The sequence below is a fragment of the Cryptomeria japonica genome, chromosome 11 (assembly GCF_030272615.1).
Source record: "Cryptomeria japonica chromosome 11, Sugi_1.0, whole genome shotgun sequence".
NCBI classification, from domain to species: Eukaryota; Viridiplantae; Streptophyta; class Pinopsida; order Cupressales; family Cupressaceae; genus Cryptomeria; species Cryptomeria japonica.
In genome coordinates, this window is record NC_081415.1 from 443,487,878 (window position 1) to 443,507,186 (window position 19,309).

The following is a 19,309-nucleotide window of genomic DNA, read 5'->3' on the forward strand; positions in this document are numbered from 1 at the left end:
ATCCCTATCTCTATTTATAAGTAAATCTTTCTTGCTTCTACATGCATTCCTAGTTCAATCTTTCTATCTACATTCTTTACAAAAGAGGGTATCCTTGCTATCACAACCCTTGAAACTCATATAGAATCCAATCTTGCATTGCGTGGGATTGGATCTTGTGGGTTTCAACCCCTCTTTTGAATGTAAAGTCTCCCCTAAGTGAAAACCATCAACCCTAGTGACTCTCCCTTCTCTCTCCTCGGAGTTGGGGAGGGGAGAACGACTAGGGTTCGATTTTTCCGCTTTACACTCCTAAGTGTGTTTCACACCCCACACTTCTTCCATAGGTTCTAGGGACCTTGCACAACTTCAACCAAGATTGGGTTTTAGGGACACTTTCCCTAAATTTGACCAAAATATGGAAACTTGACCTCTGGTCTACGTCTACAAATCCTCTATCTAATGATTGGGATAGCTTACTTATGTCTACTATAAAAACAATCAACCACAAATGGGGTTCTGGGACTTCCACAAGGCTAAGAACCCTTATAGGGCTAGAGGATCCTAATAGATCTCTTTAACCGGTTTATGGACAACAACTTGCAAAATTTCAAAAACACCAGACAAACAAATCACTGTTTTGGATACCCTTTTTGGACTTACAAAATATCCAAAAGTTACAAGAATTGAACCTACTCCAACATACCCTAACCCTTGCTATGTTCACAGACCTAATAGGCCTAATTAGGCTTGGTTAACAAAGCAAGTATCAAGGAATGGGTGCATAGAACCAATGCAACACTTTGGTTAGGTTCTCCTACCTCCAAATGAATAGGATCCACTATCAAACCGGTCACCTTGCTTGTTTGGTTGACTGTTCACACAATGGTCTCATCACTTAGGCTAAATACATAGAGATATTTACCCTAGGTCTTGGTGGTTGAGGCAACAAACAAACTCCTCCAGTCCTGAGCCTTTAGGGTCTTACTATATAGTCCCATAACTTGCATTTTCCAAGTGGTCGTGAGATTCCACTGCAAAAAAGACAAGTTAGGGCTCCATCTCTGCACTAACCCTAAAATTAAGGGTTTCTAGACCAGTCTGAATAGAATAAAGATAAAACCTTTACTTTGGTTACCAAGTGAACTCCAAACACAAGAAAATAAGAGGTGATTCAATTTACTAACATCCCATTTTCAGGGTTTTGGTCTGACAATCCCTACGGGATCGTACTATCTCAGAAAAACAAAATTTGCTCAAGAAATTTAGTGCTTTTCATTCAATTTTCCACCAAGAGTATCATCCAATCGCTCCCACCTTCACATTATTACATAGACCCTTTCCAACGAATCTAACCACCTTTTTGAATGGTTATGACCATTGGAACCAAAATGCAACTTCTTGGAACAATATTGCAAAAAGTTGTTGACAACATTTTGACAATTTTGCAACTTTTGGCAATTTGCATCCTCCAACATTCAAACATGTTTAGGATCTATCCTAAAGTCATTTATTTACTAAAATAACACCAAAAGTGAACCGATCAACACCATCCACTTGAAGAAATTATACACTTAGCATTCTCTGCTCCAGCAACTTGTACAACTAAAAAGTCCTAAAGAAAATCAAAAAAATCATAAAAGTCCTAAAAAAATAAAATCAAATGCCTTGGTGAAAACCTGGTAAATAGGCACTTTGGTAGTGAAAAAAAAAATCTCTGCCAAGAAGGTGAAAACTTGGTAAACATGCACCTCTTGTACTGAAGTGCTCCATCTATCAACGCAAATTTGACATTTCCTATTTTATTTCCCGCTTTCTTGCATCTTTGCTTTAGCTTGTACATATCTTTCAGTTGCTTTTGTGATATCTTGGTTCTTTTTGGAACCATCATGACTTGAAACAGATCAACATCTTAGTCTTAAGGTAATCGACTGATCAATCTAAATGTCTTAAGCAGTCTTAACCAAGTCATCCAATCCAAGTCAGTTACTTGTCTCCTAACCACTGCAGGGTTTTACCACTGAGTAAACAAGCAAAACAACAATGAAAATAATCACTAAGCACTGTTTGAAATATGATCGAAATTTTCTTCGTATGTTGTCTTTTAAAGTGATTTTCATTTATTATTCCCTCTAAGTAACTCGAGGAATTCTATCTTGACTAAGAGGAGCAAGGACTGGGGGTATAATAATTTTCTTTGTTTTATGTTTGTAGAAATGATTTCAATGATCTGAAAACACCTCATAAGCTAGGTGTCTGTGATTAATGCCTTCACATAAAGGTGAAATCGCCACACATACCTCGACTCCATTTATTTGTATGCTAAAGAGCGGTTGGAATCATTTCCTTGTCTATTTTGACTAAATTTCTTTATTGTGCAATTTGGATGCATACTTAATCTGTCCTAGGATATGAACGATAAAAGGGTCATTGCGGACAAGATAATCAATATTGCATATGAAAAGAAAGGAACTCTGCTTTGTTTGGTGTGTTTGCACGCACGAAACATTCAAGTCATCCTGGCTCTTCATGCTTTGGTGCTTATGTTCACTTGCTAGATCAAAAGGACGTGACATTCAAGTCATCCTGGCTCTTCATGTCGTGGTGCTTATGTCTATCTTCGACATTGTAAAATGCTTTGTGATGATAAATAAGCATACCAAATCCACTGACTAAGTCTTAGGTTGCATTCATACTAAGCTTTGTGCATTTCAAGTGATTTCAGCATGATAACTTTACTTTTTCTTTCCTTTGAATGAGCGCTTGAATTTGAAACAATCATCATTTTTTCAAACTTGCTCCGATTGACACAAAATTTGTACTCTTAGCTAAATCGACCGTCTTTGAGTCCATTTTCAAGATCGAAATCGAAATCTGACATTAATTTTCTATTCAAAATATCACAATGTTGACTACTTGGCACTTTCAATATTCAAGTTGCTTTATGCTCAAATCTTTTCTGAATCAACTCCGATTTCAAATTAATTCTTACATTAATCTTCATACTCAAATTATCATCGCTAAATCATTTTATTAAAATTGCCTAAAATCACTGCGATCTCACTATCTTTCGATTTCGCCCCCGAGGGGGCATACTCATTACATCAACGTTATTAGTGATTACATCATCGAAAAGTAGAGAAATTTTTCAAATCTTTATCAAAAGTCGAGCAAAAAATCTTTTTTAATCGAATATAAATCAAAATAAATCAACTAAAACCTCATTGCTAGGGGCATCTTAACTGAACTACATCATATCAAGTTAAGTTTCTTCGATGTCAAATAAAAACAATCTTTTGGGGCATATCAATTTTTTCCTCATCTGAATCAATCTTCAAATAGGTGTTCAGTTTCATCACATCAAATCAAGCTGGACATTCTGTTTTGTTAATCGGTTCTTGTTCAATCAAGCTTGGAATCAGTATTATCTCTTTGCTCAATCGATTCTAGTTCAATCAAGTTCTAGATTGGTACCCGCTTCTTGATCCATCAAAATCAAGATCGATATCTCGCTCTTCATCGGTCCTAGTTCAATCAAGTTTAGGATCGGTATTGCTTTAATCAACCTGTTCAGTTTCATAGCTTCAAATCAAACTGAACATCTCACTCTTCATCGGTTTTTGATCTATCAAGTTCATAACTAATATCTATTTTGCATCAACTATTCTTTGAATCAATGCACTGCTCGCACATCAATTCAAAGAGGGGCAAATGTGATACCCTAAAAATGGTCACCTAAACTATGGGCCCCTAATCTTGACTACATCACCAAGGTCCTAACCAAAGGCAATTAAATCAATCTTGAGCACCTAATTAATTAACTCATAGATCATCAATGTCACATGGCAAATAAATCATTCTAAATTAATTAAATGTTTATTTAATTAATTAATCATTCCAAGTAAATCATTTTAATCATCTTATTTATTTAATTAAATATTCTAACATATTTAATTAATAAATCAATTTGCCATTAAATCATCAAAAAATGAATTAATCATCAAAAATGAATTAATTTACCAAAAGCAATTAAATTGAGAAAAGAAATCAACTTGAGATTTTTTTTTTTCTAAATTTGAGATAACTTGAGAAATCTCAAAAAAACAAGAAAAACTATTAAATTGAATAAATCATTTTCTGTAAAATTAAAACTCAAAACAAATCTTGAGGAAAGAGGTTTATTTGCATTGAAAAGGCTTTGTTCTAATAAAAATCTTGAGCAAATAAGAGGAATGTGCATGGAATCAACTAATTTTATCTCCAATGCAAACTCAAACTTATAATCTCAATGCATTCAACCAGACTTTAATTGGAATTTATCTCAAGATTAACTCAATCTAATCTTCTCTGAAACTGAATCAAAGCATCCAATCATTTCAATTCACCTAGATTGTGCTTTTTCTTGAAGAATCTCAACCACTCATCATTAATCGATCTTGACTGTTGGTCTCTCTTTGGATTCTCTATAAATTCAGCCTTTCATCTCTCATTCAAGACACCCTGGAGATTTATTGTAATTATGTTGTTTTTGCTTTAGAGTCATTGAGAATATTGTGCTTTGAGATTATTGCATCTTAGCTTTTTGCATATTTAGTTTAATCATTCATAGCTTAATCTTGCATCCATTTAGCTTAATCTTGTGCTCATATAGATTAAATCTTTCATCTTGGTGTAGTCTAGTCATTGGTATTGCTTAGATAAATTTGAGAGCAAGTCTATACTCGCATCTTTTAGGAGGTAATAAGTCGATTTGTTATGGTTTTAATATTCATTGATTATATCTATCTAACCATGCATGCAATGATTTATTGAAGTGTTTGTTCCTTACAGCTTACAGATTACCACTTTTCACACACACAAATATACCCTCCCTAATGGGAGAAATAAAGGAGAGAAGAAAAGACTCACCTACTATTTCCACAGACAAGGATTAAAGTTGTCACCTATAATTCAATGAAGAATGACTTTGAAACTATATTGTGTTTTTATGTATTGAACAAGATAGCAACTTGGTCAATGTCAATGTGTTCCTAATCAATCATAGTGGTCACTTTCTACACAACAAAAAAGAAAAAACTCAACTTACTAAGCCAAACGTAAAATTATAAAAGAACATGTGAGACACGAATAAATCTGAAAATTGTTTGTTCTGCAAAATATGTTTGTAATTTTTCAAATGAAAACCAAAGCCATTACCTAAACATTTCACACATGTTCCTCTCATAGATCACTAGCAATGTTAATAAGCATAGGGAAAAGAAACACACATTTCAATGCCCAATTAGAAGAAAACATAATACCTCAATAAGTCACAAATTAGAGAGGATGTTTGACCATCCCAAATCCAGCACTAAATAAGAATCTTAAAATGATCAGATATCATTTAATATCCAAAAAAATACAGCTAGGAAAAAGATGACTATCCTTCCACGGGAAAACCAATGTTCTTTCTAATTGTCAAAATGATTTCAGGAGAATCTGCTTAGGAAAGGAGAATTATTGACATTGTGAACCAATATTTGTAACCCATCATCAGGGAAAGATCTCTAGCTGCCATTTACTACACATGAGATCTTTGCATATTTGCAAACACAATGACAAACACTTTTGTTTGATCAGCAGACATCCCCCCTATTTTGTTTTATGATGGGCAAAATATTATCATATGATGAAAAGAAATTTCATAGACTTCCACAAGCATTTTAATATCCACCATTAGGTAAGAATAAAATATGTTAATTTGAGCCCAAAAAGAGTTAATTAAAAAAAAAAAACTGTAAATATGAAGAGTGCTGTTTTGAAATATACTAGGACTCTTTGTTATTTGTGTACAATGCTATGTCCTGCTAACAACATGATTTGACATACCAAGGGAATCTTTTAATGACATTAAATATGCTCGATCAATACAATGGTCTAGTTACCGCACACTATCCATTTAGAACAGCGGTATTTTCTTTCATCCATTGCATATAATCTTCACTTCCTTCTGTTATTGGAACTGCGATTATTTCTGGAACCCTTAACATACAACAAAAGCATGTTGTAAGTTCTGTAATCCAAAACATGTATTTAATGTGATATATAAATAGATTTCCAAACAGACACAAATGAGTCAAGGTCTTCAAAAAAGATGGTCACAAAATATTCTTTAAACCGGACAGAAATGATATATGATTCCTTTTTATCACTCACTAAATATATCATGTTCTATTAGCAAAACCGTTCTGTACCATTTCATTTTAGACAATAGTAACTGGTTCCTACCAACACTAACAACATGATTTGTTCAAGCTTAATTTGACACAAGATTCATCAAAATCACAAAAGATTCCCATCTTAAAGTAATAATGTCTTAAATGTGGGTGTGATGTAATAAACACCAAAAACCTAAGTCGCCAGATATTTCTTAAAATATATAAACATTCATTCTTAAATCAAATAAATGCCAAAGAACTAGACAGGGTATATACTATAGCCAATGAATATAAAAATTAAAATATAAGAGATAAAAGTTATAAAAGAAATATTTAGCATTGAAAGTTCATCAAAAGGATGACTTAACAGTGACTAATACACAGAAATACCATCAAAATATAAATATTGATAGATAACATGGAACTTGTTCATTTCTAATCTTTTTATATATGCTATACATGAATTTTTCCACTCTTACTGGATATTCAAATGTGTGTTGCAATGTACTATGGCTAGAAGACTTCTGATCAGTGAAATATGATTTTCATAGCAATTAATTGAATTTCTTAATTACTAGCAACAATTACTTGAGGGACCACTAGCACTAAGCTTTTGAGTAATATAAAGCTCTTAAAGGGATGAAGGGTGCGCACATATAGCAACTTTCTTTACCTACATGCACTCTTTTCATAATAAGGGATCTGTTAAAATCCCTTTTGCACAATCAAGCCAAAATAATACCAAAATTTCTAGAGCACAAGTTTTTGACATTGTTTAATATTTTATCAAATGTACACAATGAAATTTATTATTTAGAACTTTGCACATGATCTCTAGCATAGTTTGAAAACTCGGCTAGAACTCGCTAGGACTTGCGAGTTCATTGGCTTGTGGAATCGACTCACCACAGATTCACAAGCCGCATCCTACCGAGTCACCACAAAAAATGCTTGAGTTTTTGCAAAGGACTCGTGTGAGTCCTAGGGTTGGACTTGCAAGTCCCAACCTAGGACTCTCGCACCTGTCTAGAAATGCCCAAACAGCTAAAAAAGACATTTTTTTGTTTATGTTTTTTCATTTCATTCTGCTGCTTGGTACCCAAAATAGGTCTGCAGGTGTCAATTTCTTCATATTTTGGTTGAAACTCATCCATTTTCAATCATCCATAACAAGTTTTCCCCACTTCCAGCCCACAGGGAAACGCAAGTGCATTTCCCTGCATCCCTTCTATCATTGGCTTTTTCTCACATCTAACACCTTGTGCAACTTATCATTGTTGCCCCTCAAACCCATTAGGGACTCCACTTCCAAACCCCCACTAGTTATTGAGTATGAATGATAAAATTTCAAATATTAAGTGTTTAACGATCATATGACATGTGCGATGTTTGAATTATGATAAATTGATAGTCAAAATAGGCTTTTATGTTCTCTCAATGCATTAATTTCTTTTCGTTTTTTGTAAAAGTTTTTTTTTTTTTGCTTAGTCTCGAGTCCAAGTCCTATTTTGGGCTGCCGAGTCTACGCTGAGTCCAAGTCTTTTTCAAACTTTGATCTCTAATGTTACAACTTGTGTAATTCTAACAATGTGGTGCAGCGGAAGAATATAGATCGAATAAACAACCAGCAAACACGCATACAAAGTACACAAATGGAAGCTAAACAAGGAAGAGCAATGGAAATCAAATGAAAAACATTTGTATTCATATGCAGAAGTGAAAGAAATAGAAAACGACCACCTATATGTGAAACTTGACATGCATGATGCTAATCTGCCCTAGAGAAATGTATGCAAAGATTCATGCTACACAATTGTTCCAAGATCACTTTTAAGCTCTACCCAAAACCTATTGGAAGTTGAAACCAACAGCTAGTTGAATTGTTTGGAAGACTAACCCTCACAAATGACCAAGCATCTCCAACAAATAGTGCCAACATAGAAAGATATGATCTATAAACAGATTTTGAGGACTAATGGAAGTCATCTACCATAAATGTGCACCTAGGAGGAAATCCAAACTACAAGGTAAATATGTGTAGTGTACCAAAAGACATTCATGCCATTCCTTAATAAATTTGAAATTCATGCTTCCTTCACATTTCAAACATAGAAAACCATCAGAAAATCTAATCATTGTCATATAATAGAAATCATCATATTATCGACACTACGTTCAAACATATTGAAATTCATTGACTTTTCTTGGGCACACACAATACAATTTTGTGGTGTGAGGTCATGCAAGTATGATCAACGAAGCTTGGCAAGGCTCATGCAATGCTCTACACAAGGGGAACTTGCATAGAGGTTGAGATGTGCTCAAACATATTTGTGCCAAGATCAATAGGGTCTATGTAGGGTTAATTAATGTAATGCCTTCGAGCAATGGAGGCACAAGTTTTTCAAACTATTGACACATGAAACAAATGAGCAATGTGGAAAACTACCAAAGCTAAAACAATTATTTTTGGGTGATGCAAGATTGCACCAACCATTAGGATGTTCTTGCATCAAACTCCCTAAGTAAAAATATTGTGAGCATGATGCCCACAATATAGGACTACACAAATAATTGATTTGGCCAGCAAATTCAACTTACTCTATCTTATTAAAGAATCCACGAATCTTCCTTTGGCCTCTTACCATTCTAGCAAATAAGATATTCCTTGTACTTGCTCCATTAGTTCTTATTGCCAATGCATGTATCCAAGACTTGTGAAACTCCTCATTGCTTTTACATTATCTCGCTTCTCCAATTTTAATGTTTCCTTCAATTGCACAACCTTTGAATTCTCAAAATGCATGGTAAGAATATAGATGAGATATATTGAATATTGGAGAGATATCCAACCCTTCAAGCAACCCAATCTCATATGCATTCTCAAAAAAACTATGTATTAAACAACATGGACCAATCTTCTTGAGCTTTAGCTTCTTGTATATAGGAAACTCTCATTTCTCAAATGCACCGTAACTAACTTATCCTCAAAGTAATTATTCTCCCTATAATGCCCATCTATGTGCAACTTTTATCTTGCATTGCTTTCCTCCAACTACTTCTTGGCTCATGCATGAACCTACTCTATGTGTTATGCAAATTCTTTAGCTTTTGTGCTCACATGCTTGCCATATTCCTATAAAGAAATATACCTGCAAACCCCTCAGTAATTAAACTCAAAACAAAGCTCAACTACTAAATATGGAGATATTTCCATATTGATCCTATGAGGAGAAAATTATAGGAACCGATCTATAGAAATTTCAATATCTAACATATAAAAAATAGCAATAAAGGAAACACGAATAAGAGAGGACGAAGAATAAAAGAAACCAAAACTACAAGAATGACATAGATATACCCTAGGAAAACTTTTTTGGGAAAAACTCAAACTCCAAAGTAATGAAACCAATATATTCTAGAAAACCATAATGTTAGAATACAACCTTCGTGTCTTCCATGTAGATGATGCTCTTCAATATTGGAGGAAAACTAGCAACATAACCCTACAAACAACAATGATTAATGCCTCCATCTCAAAACCTCATTATATAGACTTAACGCGGCCCTGGAAACCATCAAAAGGTAATGTCATGGGGCCAAACAACCCACACCTCATGATGGGTCAACAAACCATTTATAGAATATTCCCTTACATATCATCATCCTCCCACCAAACTTGGGCACACCATTTTGTCTTTTACCTCCTTTAGTAGGATGCTTTATCATGTATCATTCTTGCACATCATAAATGGGTCAATATTCCTAGTCTACATTGTAACTTCCCTCTTACATGCTCATATGCATGTCAAAAAATCTCCTATGCATCTTACAATGTCAAATATTTTTTTACACATCTTACATAGCATAGACAAAGTACTTAAGTGGTGCAAGAGCATCCTAGACATCAAACAATTTTGCATCACCCAAAAGATTTATGTTGCACATTCTGTTTCCCTTGGCAGACCTAGCTGCTTTTGTCACTCATTTGTTTTCTCTCATGTGTGCCTTGTGTTTGTTGCATACATGCGTATTTTTGGTTCTCGTATTGTTTCATGCTTGTTATGGGTAGGTGTTGGATTGACTCAACTGTGCAAGCCTTGGATCTTTGGCTCCTATTTGACCTAGTGTCATTTGAGTAGTTGATCCTTGAGCATCATCTTATGGATTTGTTCTTCTTATTCATTTTTGTTTGCACATCCTACACACTACCACAAAATCCTTTGTGTGACCTTTTTTTTCAATGGTATTAATTTGCATGCACTTCTTTGTGCTAGATTCTCTAAACTGCGCATGTTCCTATTTGTGATTCTTTGTGAATAACTTGTAAATCTGGAAATTGATCCTTCAGGATTCATTTGAGATTACATGCAAATGGTCAATTGCTAGGAAATGAAAAGACATTCGTGGAGTTCAATCCCTCTTATTCTTGGAACATCACTTTTCTTTAGCTCATGGACACCTAGCAAATTTCATCTTATAGGTTGAATTCACTATTGCATGCCAAGTGTTAACTTGTTTAGTTATTTAATGGTTGATTCCATCAAAACAAAGTCTAGCAATCTTGAAAGGGAATTGGCATTGAGACTTGAGCAGAAGTGTTGCAGGAGTAGACTTTACATAGAGAATCTTTCCTTAGGTTGGGGATTTCTTTTGGTTGGGCTTATCAATTGTCAAGTTCCATTTGCGAATAAGGGCCCATGTGATTGTAATTTCTTTCAACTTTAATAAGATTATACTACCATTTTGTATTTCTTTCTTCTTTCATTTCTTATTAAGATTTTATGCACCTATTACAAACTGTTTATTTGACCTGTAATGTCATTGCATCATTCTATCCAGCCTCATTCAGCTTCTTACTAAGTTAAAGAAATAGGTCTTTCCTCCTAATTCAATACAGTAACAATTCTCATTTTGATAGTATCACAGTTGAATTGTAATACTCCAAAGTCTAGAAGTGCTAGTATGGGTTCATATGTCACCTTCTTTGAGAGTAGAAATATCTTTTGTGTCGTGTCTCCTTTCCAACAATAGTCCTTTTGGATGACTTTTAGCCTATTCTAGAGGCCCGTAGGCTAATTTGAGGCAAAATCAAGGTTTCCATCTTCCGGGAGGTTTTTAGCTGGTTGTTTGCAAGAGTCTAACAGTTTGCTCTCTCGGTCTTTCTGGGTTTTCAAAGAGCTTCAAAATGTGTGACATGCATTTCCATCAGAGGAGATTTTTGAACTTACTATTTTTAGTAAATTTTGATAGCTACTTGAATTGTGCTTAAAAGGTGTTTGGAGCCACTAGTTTTATTGGTATGCTATTTTAAGTACTATTTTTAGCAGTATGATATGGCACTTAGTTTTTTGCTATTTTAAGTAAGTACTATTTTTAGCAGCATGATATGGCACTTGGTTTCTATTTTTGGTAGTTCGATCTGAGGGGTGGCTTATTCAGTTCTCTTGGAGTTCATTTCTGGAAGGTAATATCTAAATTGATTTTATAATTCCAAGATGTTTTTTGACCCTCGCACCTAGGTTCAATGACTTTAAGTTGTTCTTAAAAGATGTTCTCATGTGGTCGTCCAAGTTGGGAATTATTAATAATTTTTATTAAGTTATTTGTGCACATGAAAAGGGAAATAAGATAAAGTAAAACTTTTAATCCCACATGGCTTGTAGAAGAGGGTCGATCCCTTTGAGAGAGTTGTAAAAGCAAGTTTGAGTGGCTCATTTGGGTATGTAATTATGTTGATAACGAAGTGCTACTGAAATATTTTCAGAGACTATTTCTTCGAGGTTGAGTGCTTCCTAGCTTCTTTCAGTTTTGAGTTTGAAAGATAACTCCTAGCTGATTGTGGTGCAGCTTCATCCAAAGGTTGCCAAGGTATTCCAATGGAGATTTCAATTTTGTGTGGATTTGATGTTTTCTAACTGGTGTGAGTGAAGTTTTCGTGGTTTTTGAAGTGTGAAAACCCTCTAGGCTGATTCAAAGTAATATTCCTACTGACTGAAGGTTTGATTAGGATTTTGTGGGTACTGACTTGTTCTTTTCCTTGGATCTAGGCACTCCTATGCCCAAGGTATTGTGACTTTTGGTGGAGACATCGATTTTTGCTGCTAGTCGTACCATCTTGCCTAGGCTGCATTGGGATTCATGCCATATTCATGGTTGCTGGTTTGTGACTTGGGGTGGTTGGAAGTTGGTCGCTTACCCTTATGTTGTCTTTGCTTTCAATTTGAGCTCAGTCGGAGAAGAATCGAGGAAGTTATGAACATTTGAAGCTTTTCGATGTTGTTAGTTAAAAAAATCAGTTTACAGCTATTGCATATCAGATTGGGTATTGCTGTTCTAACTCATGATTTTCACTATAAATTATCAGTTTTGAGTTTAGGATTGATTCTCTAACTTCATGGATCTTAGTAGCAATGTTTTTTCATGATGCTTCATTGTTAGCTTTATTGTAAATAGTTGTTATAGTAGTACTAGACATCATTCTTTAATTTTCAAATTTGAAGCTAACCTTGTTACCCACTGAATAAGTGGAAGTGGCTGGTTTACCGCCAAATTCATATTTTATTACTTTCCAGCATTTGTTATTTACACTCCCGGTGAATAAGTGGTTGAGTTTAGTACTGTATCGTCTACTGAAAAGTGGAAGTGGTTGGTTATACCACCAAGTTGTATTCCATTCATTTTCAATACGTTTTTCCAAGTTGTTATCAAATACTCCTGCTGAAAAAGTGGTTGAGTTTGCTGGAATTTTCTTATGCTAACGTTAACAAGTGCAATTTCTTGTATTTAAAACTGAAAAACAAAATCAAGGGGATATTTCATTTTGCAACAACAATCATCTATTCGAACTTGCCTTTTCTTCTTGCAGTTGTAATGTCTCCTTCCAGCCAATGAAAACTCTTGGTGGAGAATAGCCTATTTAGGAGGCCCGTAGGCTATTTTTGACAGAATTAGGGTTTCCATCTTCCGAGAGGATTTTGAGTGGGAAGCAGTTGGAGTCTGGGATTTTTGATTGTGGAGTTTTTTTGGGTTTTCAGAGAGCTTTGCATTGATGGTACATGCATTGCATTCAATTGAGGTTTGCAAACTTACTATTTTTAGTAAGTAGGGTTTGAGTAGCACATTTTTCTGCGTTTTTCAAGAGTTTTCCGACAATATGACATGCAACTTCATCTGACAACTTTTCAGTGGACTTACTAGTTTCAGTAAGTAACAGTTGATCCCAGTTTGTGCCCTAACGGAGTTGGGAGTCACTATTTTAAAATTTTTAGTGTGGAAATTTTTAGGGTTTCAGTCTAGTCTGACAGCACTTGCTATTTTTGGCAGTTATGTGATGGCTCAGTGACTCAGTTCTATTTCTGGCAGGCATAGTTGAGTTCAGAATGCAGTTTAATGGACTTGGTCATTTATCATTAAAATCAAAGATGTAAATATCTTAATCGGCAATAAATCTTTTGGCCGAAATTTTTTAAAAAATTGGCAATAAATCGGCAAAATTATTGAGCATTTGAAAATATATAATTTCTTAAAATATTCTAAAAAACACATTATACACTAAAAACTGTTATATCTTACTGTTATTAAATTCACAATAGTAATTACTAATTACTAATTAGTAATCAATATGTTGTCCTCATTTTTGGATTCTCAAAAATGTGACAACCTGTTATATCTTACTGTTATTAAATTCACAATAGTAATTACTAATTACTAATTAGTAATCAATATGTTGTCCTCATTTTTGGATTCTCAAAAATGTGACAACCCCTACAAATTTTTGCCTTAAAAGTGTCATTTTTGTCTCCAAGGCACGTTTTACGAGGTAAAAAACTCACATTTGATAGTGTCAAATCATTGGGGGGTGTCTTTGCCATCATTGTCCAAGTTTTGGTGAGTTTTGGTCTTCCTTTTCCTAGCTTTCTATGCAATTTCGGGTTTCAGAACAGTCATTGCAAGTTGAAGTTTTTACTCTATGGCACACTTCCCAAGGCAGAATTTTGACTAATCCTTGGACTGGCTTAATCCTCAATCCATCCCCAAGCTACGTTTCAAATTTCGTCGCGTTTCGAGTCCGTTTTCTATGTTTTTGCTTCAATGTAGGGGAATTTTTCAATGATTACCAGTAACTGGGAATTTGTTTTTCAAAACCCCCTTGAAGTTTTTAGGCTTGTAGGGGAATTTTTCTCCAACTGCAAGTTTTTATAAAACTTGTAATGGGAGTTTTAAAACCCCCATTACCAGTAGCTTCACTTTAAGTGTTTAAAAACTTGTAAATGAGATTTTAAAACCCCTTTACATATCTTTATAGCTTAAAGTTGTTTTTATAATGTTAAAATAAAACTTGTAAATGGGATTTTAAAACCCTTTTACATGTTTTAAGTGAAATCACTTGTAAAGGGAATTCTATTTCCCTATTACAAGTAATTTTACTTGTAATTTCTTTTCTAAAACCCAATTTTGCTCATAAAGTGTTTTTCTGAGGATTTTAAACTTGTAATTACATTTTTAAAACCTGATTTTCATTGTTTCATACATTTTAAACTTGCAGTTTGTTCCAAAAAACCCGAATTGCAAGGAAAAACATGTTTTTCGAAGATTTAGAGCAAATTTTTGTGGAGATTTTTTGGGAGATAGAAGGCGTTTTGGATTCCTTCCTATTTCCATGCATTTTTAGACACCTTTCATGCCACATGGAGGTTAAGTTTGCTGGTTTTTAGGTTTATAACAGCAAACACGTTTTTGCTAAAAAACCACGTTTTTCTTCATTAAAAATGCCACGAATCAGCAATCTTGTGAATCATTTTGACTTGGTATGCTAAGGTATTGAGGTTAGAAAGAGTTTTGGTCATTTTCCATGCCATTTCTCATGCATTTGCTGCCACGTTTTTCAGTTTTGGCATTTTTTCAAAAACGTGGCTAGGGTTTTGGAATACGGTTTATTTCTTTTTAAGAGATATTCTTCTTTATTTCAAAGATTGATCATCTTTTGGAGAGGCATTTTCAGACTGGAGCAAGGTAAGATTTATTTTCTTCTTGTTTCATTTTTCTTGTTTTCTTGTTTTCTTGTTTTGTTGTTTCTCCTTTCTAGTTGTAAATTTGTAAATGGTTGGTTCTTCCCTAAAATCAGTTTTTATGAGAGGAAATTCCCCATTTTACAAATAAATTTGTAAAGTAAAGTTGTTCTTCCCCTTTGGAATTTCTCCTTCTTTACTTGCATTCGGGTTTTAAAAACCCGATTGCAAGTAAGAGGAAAATTAGTGTTCTTCCCTTTTTGGACAAAGACTTAATCTTCTTTGGTCCAAAAATCAAGTTTCAAAATAAGAAAGATGTGTTCTTCCCAAATTTGCAAAGAGATTTGCAAGTGTAAAGAGTTCTACCTCTTGATGTGTTCTTCCCAATCATTTGCAAGAGGAATGTTTTGATGTGTTCTTCCCTTTTTGGACAAAGACTTAACCTTCTTTAGTCCAAAAATCAAACTTCAATGATTAAAAAATCAAGTTCTTCCCATTTTCTTGAAGATGATCTTCTCAAAAAAATTTCATATTCATTTCCATCATCCGTACATACCATTTCATCCACTCATTTTCCCCATTTAAAGTCTACCTGCAATCAGCCATCCAGAACCCGAAATTGGTCCAAAATGCACTCAAAAAACACTCGAAAATGAGTTCTAAAGGTCCAATTACAAGTGCAAACTTGTGTTTACCCATTACACATATGAAGTTGCATGTTTGTTCCCCGCAATTGCAAGTAATGCTCTTGTTTTTCCCACACATGTAATGCAGCTTCCAAAACCCGAAATTCACTTGTGAGCCCATTTTTGCATCAATTTATCCCTTCCCTTGTCAGTCCGGTTTGCACACACGATCTACCAAATCAATGGATTAAGGCATGGGCCTTACTTTGCAAGCAGATTTCAAGAATGAAGGATGATACAAAGAAGAGATACAACAACAATTCATGGTTGAGAGCATAGAATGCTTTCAAGACAAAGGTGGTCATGACATGAAAAGAGGAAGGCTACCCTTTCCCTCCTGAAAAGATAGTACGACCCCAAGCAAGAAGACAAGGATGCAAGTTCCCGTTCTGGTTCAAGATGTCTTTACCAATCCAGAATACTTCAAGTTCTTGCATCCTGAAGCGACATGAAGATCATCACAGACAAAGGATGATGCAGTTAGAGTCGTGTCTTTAGACACATGGAATAGTTTTAGTTATGCATTTGTAATTTTGTTTTGACAAGTTACATGTAAAAGTATTTTTTGTAAAATGTAAGTTACACATTACTTGTACTTTTGTAATTACATGTAAGGCAACTACAAGTTGTGTCCGATTAGGACTGTAGTTAGAATAAGTCTTAGTTAGTTAATGAAGTCATAATTAGTTGTTGAATAGGTCTTGGTGGTTGAGGGAATTTCTCAAGTTAGTTAGGATCCTCCCACCTTTTTCTCAAGGCTCCTCTCCTATAAATAGAAGAGAGGGTCCTTTGTAATCTTTATCTTTTGGAAAGCAAGCAAAAACTCTGCCAAATTTACAGCAAGAAGTCTTTGAGCTTATGTCTGTGGATTGAAAGTTTTTGAAGAATAATAAAGAAGGATTACTCAAGTTTTGAGTCTTTGAGCTACATGTTTGAGTTTGAATCTTTTATTTCTTCTATGCCAAGTGTTTCTAAAGGAGCTTAGTCCAATCTGATTTGAAGTCTTTGAGCTGCAAGTAGAGAAGATTAATTAAAATAGGAAAATCTCTAGAAGGAGCAGCAAGTCTTTGAGCTTGCGTCCATTCTTGAGAAAAATTATTGTTTGATAAGAAATAGCAGCAAGTCTTTGAGCTTGCATTAGTTCTTGTCTTTGTGTTAAAAGAATAAATTATTCTAGTCTTTGAGCTGTTGTCTTTTATTCGTTGTAAAATTTAGTATAGCAAAGGGTAGATAGGACTTCCAATAGTCAAGTCTTTGAGCTTGATATTGCTGTCCCATCCCGAAGGAAGTGACGGAAGTCTTTGCACTTTCAGGAAACTTCATTTCCTTTCTCTCATTTCACTTGAAAGTAGTTACTGCTGTTCATTTTCAATCGCTATCCTTTTCTGCGAAGAGAAAAGGATATTGTCTTTCTTGAAGAAAGAAGGAAGACTGCTGTCCCATCCTGTTTTTATTTCAGTTTTAGTTAGATAGGGGGAGCCTTCCCTTAATTAGGAGAGTTTTTACTCGTGTGCTGTGGTTGAAACCACAATTTTGTATATTTCCCCCAAGTGTACAAAATTTTCAACCAACACAATACAAATATATAACAGTTTAATAATTTTTTGATGATAGATTTTTATTACCATTTAAATTTGACATGAAATTTTTATTAAAAAATTCTCTCACTTTAGTAACCAGAGCTATTAAATTTAAAAGTAGCAACAGTTGCAGTGAGGTTGAGGAGGAACATTAAATTCGCCTATATAAATTTGAATTTTTTAAATATATAAATAATAAATTCATTAAATTGTCAAAATAATTTAACATTTTAAATATATTTGAAATAAAAAGATCAAATTTATTATTTATTCAAATAAAATATGATATTAAATTTTAAAATTAAAAGAAATATTTTTCATATATTAAATTAAAATTATTACAAATAAAACAATATTAAGAATTATTTAATACATTATAATATATTTAAAATTTTAATTTTTTAATTTGTTAATATATAAACAACAATTATGTTAACTATTATGTATTAAATAATAAATATATTCTAAGGAGTTTCGCATCCATGGTAGGCCTAGAATATATTTATTATTTATTATTTAATATTGTGAAGTATATATCGCATTTAGGTAAAACACGGTTTTGAAGGCTTTGTTTTGTTCGTCAGATATGCATACCCTGCAGGCATTGTTCACGACGCCCATTCTATCGCAAACGGGGATTCAAAAAACAAGAGTCTTATTGCTCAATGCTCACGGTTCAAAAAATTGCTGCAGTTTGCACGCATTGATGGAGAATCTTCTGCTCACTGTGGAGGCCACGAGGAGGACCCGAGATCGTCTATGGATAAAGCTTGCCCCCCTCATACATTTGATTACCGACGGCCCTAGTTTTGACAACGATATTCTACAATTTAGTAGCGATTTAATCGCGATTTTTGGCATCTAAGAATGGCAATTTTTTAAGAAAAAATCGTCTACGATTAAAATAACGATTAAATCGTTTGCCAAAATGACTCGTGAAAAATCGCGATTTAGGCGATTTTTTCACGATTTTTTTATCCTTGATTAAAATGACATAAGTTAATATTTTTATGACATTTGGTCTGTAAAATGGTTTATTAAATCTTAATACTTTGTCCCAAGTTTAATATTCAATTATTAAATTGGACAACTTAGGAAAGAGGAAAAAATATTCTATTTATAAGATTTTATTATTTCTCCCAAGTCAGGGGTTGAAAAAGGGAAAAGTATTTTGAAATATTACTTGTGGACCTTGGACATGTTCGAACTTGTCTAGGAGAGGAAAAAATACATCTTGGGCGGCCATATGCTGGTGTAATGAAATGAAATGTCATGTAATGCGGGCGAATTTACAGGTGTTGAATTTGAATTTTGGTGAGCAAATGTTATAAATAAGAGCCTGGGCTCTCATTTGGACATCTTTTGAAAACTTATATTGTTATGCTGTTGGATTGACTCTAGACTTCTTCAAGGGTGAAAACCTCCTAGGGATTTTTGCAGTTTCAAGTGTGAGACATCACTCCTAGCTGTGGTTCGATTTTGGATTGCTTGGTTTGATTCTTGTGGGTAGCATTTGTGATGCAGGAGCATCTCCGGTTCATAGCAATCTTGCATCAACCAAAAACATTTTCCTTTCTGTTTTTCTTTTTGTTTGTAGTTTCAGTTTTCCTTTCTGTGTGTCCCATCTTTGGCTCACCGGATCCTATGGAGTTGGATTCTACTTGAAGACTTGATCATCTTTCTTGCTTCCAGACCTCATCGCATTTGGATCATTTTTCGGCAAGATATTTCTATCAGTTTCCTTGACAGTTTCCTATTACCGGTTGGCAATTCTTGTTATTGGTTGCCTGGACCTATTTTGGTGATCTACCAGCACCCCTTCCGAAGCTTGCGGAGCCTTGGGCCTTGATTCCGAT

General features: G+C 34.3%; 1 protein-coding gene across 4 annotated transcripts in view; it reads right to left on the reverse strand.

The window, feature by feature from the left end:
* Positions 1-5,330: 5,330 nt before the first annotated feature.
* Positions 5,331-19,309, reverse strand: part of LOC131041425 (uncharacterized) — a 205,135-nt gene continuing 191,156 nt past the window's right edge. For all 4 annotated transcript variants that reach the window (XM_057974511.2, XM_057974513.2, XM_057974514.2 and 1 more), the window contains exon 6: positions 5,331-6,000. In XM_057974511.2, the coding sequence (XP_057830494.2) occupies positions 5,910-6,000 (91 nt within the window). In that variant the 3' untranslated portion in view covers positions 5,331-5,909. The remainder of the gene's footprint in view (positions 6,001-19,309) is intronic.